The 5,479-nt window shown below is 40.8% G+C and overlaps 1 protein-coding gene across 1 annotated transcript in view; it reads right to left on the bottom strand.

Annotated features, from left to right (window-relative positions):
* AK9 (adenylate kinase 9) overlaps positions 1–5,479 on the bottom strand; it is a 97,866-nt gene that overhangs the window by 70,393 nt on the left and 21,994 nt on the right. Inside the window, exons 10-12 of the mRNA XM_015572748.1 lie at positions 4,442–4,581; positions 4,180–4,360; positions 170–314 (exon numbers count right to left, since the gene is read on the bottom strand). Coding sequence (XP_015428234.1) covers positions 170–314; positions 4,180–4,360; positions 4,442–4,581 — 466 coding nt within the window. The remainder of the gene's footprint in view (positions 1–169; positions 315–4,179; positions 4,361–4,441; positions 4,582–5,479) is intronic.

Raw genomic sequence — 5,479 nt, 5'->3', positions numbered from 1 at the left:
CGTGCACCTATGGATGAGGACAGTGGGGGGGGGGAGTGAGGGCGGAGGGTGGGGTGGGAAACGGGTGGAGGGGAGCTATGGGGGGAAAAAGAGGAACAACTGTAATAATCTGAACAGTAAAGATTTAATTTTTAAAAAATGATAATAAAAAATAAAAAAGACAGATCACCTTGTTTTTTATTTTCTGCTTCTGTGAGAAGCCGTTCTCTCACAGTCTTAATAGCTTCTTGAGTGGCCTCAGCTATAGTATTTTTTTTTAACGTATCAAGGGCTTTATCAAAACGTGGCTGAACAAGTTTGGCATAGTCAACTACCTGCAAAGAATATTTGAGAAAACCAACATAAGCACAGTTACACATTGTTCATCTATAAGTATATATCTATATCTATGTATCTGTATCTGTGTCTATTTCTATATCTTTACCTAAAAATTTTTTCTTAGTATTATTTTTTGAAATATGTTTTTTTATTGATTATTTTTAGAAAGAGAGGAAGGGAGAGGGAGAGAGAAATATTGATGTGAGAGAGAAACATTGATCAGTTACCTCTGTATGCACCCTGACAGGGGATCGAACCAGCAACCTGGGCATGTGCTCTGACTGGGAATCAAACTGGCAACCCTTTGGTGTTTGGGACTACACTCAACCAGCTGAGCCACAGTGGCCAGGGCTAGCTTAGAAATCTTTAATACTACTTGAGCTTTGTTATATTCAGAATTCATTTATTTTTCAACACTTGCTTTCATAGAAATTCAGTCATATTTTTCATGTAGGACAATATATCTATTTATGAATGCATCATGTAATATATCTTCAAGTTACATATATTTTAAAAATCGACTTTGTATAATTTACATATATTCAGTGAGTCAAACAGGCTAGGGCTTATGTATATCTCTTTGATAGTTTCTATAAAAAAGAATTGACAGTTCAAAGGATATGCATGGATTTTAGGCTTTTATACATATTTCCATCACCATCTCTAATGGTTATACCCTTAGCAGCAGTGTATGAGAACGTACTTTTCCCCATCCCAATCACAAATGGGTCGTTAATAGTGATCTTTCAACTCTAACAGCTGACATGACATATCTCTAGTTTTTTGTCATCTCTCTGCTTAATGGCTATTTGTATCTATTTTGTAAATTGCCTGTTGGCTATATATTTTTTCCATTGCGCCTTCCTCTGTATATTGACTTTTAAGAACTCTTTATATTTTAAAATTGTAATTCCTTTGTCTGATACACACTGTGATGGTTTTAAAACATGTCCACAAATCCTTTAATACTCCTCCCCACAGAAGGTGGAATCTAATTCCCCTCGTATTCCATGTAGGCAGGACTTAATGACTAGCTTTAAATGAAAGAGTATGATGCATTTTTCATTAAAGCAGTGAAAGGCCAAACCACAGTGATAGGACACACCCATAATGCTTATAATAAAAAAAGAACTTGTAGCCAGGCAGAAGTGGTTCAGTTGACTTAGCATCGCCCTGGGCACTGAAAGGTTACTGGTTTGATTCCCAGGCAGGGCACATACTGGGTTGCAGGTTTGATTCCCAGTGGGGGCATGTACAGAGGGCAAGCAATTGATGTTTTCTCCCTCTCTCCCTCCTTTTCTCTCTCCCTCCCTCCCTCCTTCTCTTTCTCTCTCTGACCATGTCCTTGGGTGAAGATTAAGAAAAAAGAATTGTATGGTCAACACACAATACAATATACAAATGATGTATTATGAAATTGTACACCTTAAATCTATGTAATTTTATTAACTGATGTAAGTCCAATACATTCAATAAAAAAGAAAAAGAACTTGTATGTAGACAATATAAGGAACTCCTACTGATAATATGCAAAAAATTTTTTAAATGGGCAAGAGACTTGAAAAAATACTTTTAAAAAAGAATATATGAATGGTCAATAAACATGAAAGAAGTCATTAAAGAAGTGCAAATTAAAGCCACAGTGAGAAACACCTGTTAAAATGCCTAAAGTTAGAAAGACTGCCCCTAACAAAAGTTGGCAGGAATGTGGACTAACAGACCTCTCATACACTGCCGACAGGATTATAAATTGGCAAAACTAATTTGGAAAACAGTTGGCATTACCTATACAAAGTGAACATATTCATACATCCCCATGTCCCAGAAATTTTACCCCTAAATATAGCTCCAAAATATATAAAGATATGCATGTGTACACTAACAGACAAGCATAAGAATGTTTAGAGCAATATTATTCCTAATACCCCAAACTGGAGTTAACCCAAGTTTTATTAACACTCAACTGCATAAACAAATTGTAATATAATTCAATCAATATAATACAATCCTATATAATAAAAGCCTAATATGCTAAGTGTCCAGTCGTCCAGTTGGCCATTCAACCAATCAAAGTGTAATATATTAATGATATACTAAGGCCACTCAACTGCTTGCTATGGCATGCACTGACTCCAGGGGGCAGACAGTTGACTGGTCAACCAGTCACTATGATGTGCACTGACCACCAGGAGGTAGGTTAGCTTGCTGCTGGGGTCCAGCCGATCGGGACTGAGCAAGATGGGCTGGACACGCCCTGGAGCCCTCCTGTGGTCCCTCCTGGCTGGCCAGCCTCCTGCATCCTTCCCGGCCCTGATCATGCACCGGTGGGGTCCCTTGGCCTGGCCTGTGCTCTCTCGCAATCAAGGACCCCTTGGGGGATGTCAGAGAGCCAGTTTTGGCCCGAAGGCGGAACAACCTGTTTCTATGATGTGCACTAACTACCAGGGGGCAGATGTTCAACGCAGGAGCTGCCCCCTGGTGGTCAGTGCACTCCCACAGTGGGAGCACTGCTCAGCCAGAAGCTGGGCTCACAGCTGGCAAGTGCATCAGCAGTGGTGGGAGCTTCTCCCGCCTCTGCAGCAGCGCTAAAGATGTCCAACTGATGGCTTAGGCCGGGTGCAGGCTGGGCTGAGGGACATGCCCCTCCCACCCCCACCACCACCAAGTGCATGAATTTCATGCACTGGTCCTCTAGTAAAACAATAAAAATAAAAAAATATATAGCTATATGCAACACCATGCATAAATAAGATGCATTACATATCACAATCATAATGTTAAGTAAAAGAAACCAGGCACAAATAACATAAACTGTCTATGTCCATAAAGAAACACATGTAAAAATAACCAATGGTATGTGGACATATAGTTACATGGTAAAACCATAGAAGAAAAGCACCGAAGTGAACACTATAAAGTTCCGGACAGAGGTTCCCTTTGTGGAGGAGTAAGAGGACTGGTGTTGGGAAGAGGCATGAGGGACCTTCTGGGATGCTGGCAACATTCTCTATTTGACCTGGGTGGTGGCTATATGGGGGTTTGTTGTGTGATAGTTCAGTGAGTTTCAACTTTTCTGTATGCTTGTTATATTTTACAATAAAACAGTTCAAAGCAAATAGCTAACATTACCCCTGTATTTAAAAGAACTCAACAGGACTTGAAGTAAATTCAGACTCCTTCCTAGGCCCTGCATAGCTCTGACTACATCTTCAGCCACCTTCATCTTGTGCCCCTCCTCTCATGCCCTACGCTCTCGCCATGCTGGCTTTCATATCATTCCTCTACACACCAATCCCTCCTCAAATGCTTTGGCTCTGTCTTCACATCACATCCCAAATCTGCTCACTTCCTCCTACCTCCACTGCTATCTCTCTGGTCCAAGCTAAACACAACTTCTCTTCAGTTACTGAGTGTGGAGAACAAGACCACTGAGGCGGGAGGTCAAGCAGTTGGCAGGCCAGGGAGCTGGGAGGGTCATCCTAGTAATTACTGAAACCACCAAGAATGATGACAGGAGTGACTACGTTGTAGAGAACTGTCCACATATTCACTCCACGGTGAGCAGGAGGGATATAACCCAGGAGACCTGTGGAACCAGGAGAGGTAATGGGTGGTGTCATCTGTACGACATTAACAGTCAAATCTGGGGCTTTGGGGAAGCAGGGAGGGGCTACGGTCTGGAAGCGACAATGAACAGCAAGGGGGATACCTTTCCCACTCCAAGCCCAAAGGACAATTACCCAAATGACAGCGTAAAATTAAGAAAAGTCAGTACAAATCCTACAAATTCACAAATCCTACAAATTCTAATCAAGTTTAAATAGATAGAAAGCTAGCCAGCTAGCTAGATTAAGTAGCTACCTTTCCTTTGTAATGTTCTGCAAGCAAATTGCAAAGTGTTGTTTTCCCTGAAGATGGAGGTCCAAATACAAATACTTTGAATGGTGGTGCAGGCATTGGTGGAAGAAGATAGGGGCGTGGGTTCAATAAAAATGCTTTTAATGTTTCTTCTGATGCCAGACAGTACATTTTACCTAGAAAACTTAAAATATACCACAATCATAAACAACTGAAAAGAGATATGGGGAAGTTTTGAAATTAAGTTCTGAAAATCATTACTTACCTAACAGAAAGGTCAGCCATTCCTGGATAAATGTTACCTTCTTTTAAAGTCACAGGACATGAGCGTCCCCATCTGCTTCTCTGCCATCTATATCTTGGTGCAATAAGTTTATAAGATGCAAGAGTACGAAACAGCTCATCCTATTAAAAACAAATATTAAAAACATTAAATATGTGGGCATAAGTTTTGCTGAAATTAATGGCATTATTTCATTTCTTATTTGATAGTGCTGTAACTTTCTAAGAAAAAATTTAGAAGGCAAATTTTGGCTTTTTTTCTTAATTGCAACCATTCTGTACTTGTCCAAAATTTAATAGGCATATAGTTTTCATTTCTGTTATAAGACCTTGTTTGAATTTCACTGAGCATTTTCTTTCATAAGGTAGAATGAGCATAAGCTAGCTAGAGTGTTTTCTATGATCTCAGAAAACAGATACTGAAAAGATTATGATTGAAAAGATTTGAAAATGTACCAAATTCTTAGTCAATTTACCTAAGTTTTTAAATGGCAAGATGCTATATACAAATTATTTTTGCATTTATTTAGCTCTTCCTAGAATGTAAAGTTGCCCTCAGCAATTCTTTCTGTTGATGATCTCCAGAGAAGTTAACTACTTCTCTATAGGCTGCAGATTACTGAAAGGTTCACTGTCCTTGGGCTACCTTAGCAGGGACAAGAGAACTGGGGAGAGAAGGCATGGTGGGCAACTGCCAAGGGTGACAGGGTCCACGCTGGCTCCCTGCCACCTTCAGACGTGGATTGAACATTAGCTGCTTGCTCCAGAGTTGACTGTGGAGGATAGATGAGAGTGGGAGCTATGGTCTTGCCTGGACCACTGCAGCAGCCCAGAGCAGAGAGGCAGGGACAGTACAGAGATGTTGCATGACTGTCCCCACCTGAAGGCTGGGAGAAGTAGCTAAGGACAAAGGAAACTGCCAATGCGTAGGGGAGCTACATGAGACCGAGAACCTTGTTGGTGGCCCTCCCTCTCCCTGCCCCTTCTCCACGGAATCCACAGATGAGCTAGGGACTGAGAT

Source organism: Myotis davidii, unplaced genomic scaffold (genome assembly GCF_000327345.1).
Source record: "Myotis davidii unplaced genomic scaffold, ASM32734v1 scaffold68, whole genome shotgun sequence".
Lineage (NCBI taxonomy): Eukaryota > Metazoa > Chordata > Mammalia > Chiroptera > Vespertilionidae > Myotis > Myotis davidii.
This window is presented reverse-complemented; position numbering and strand designations above follow the sequence as displayed.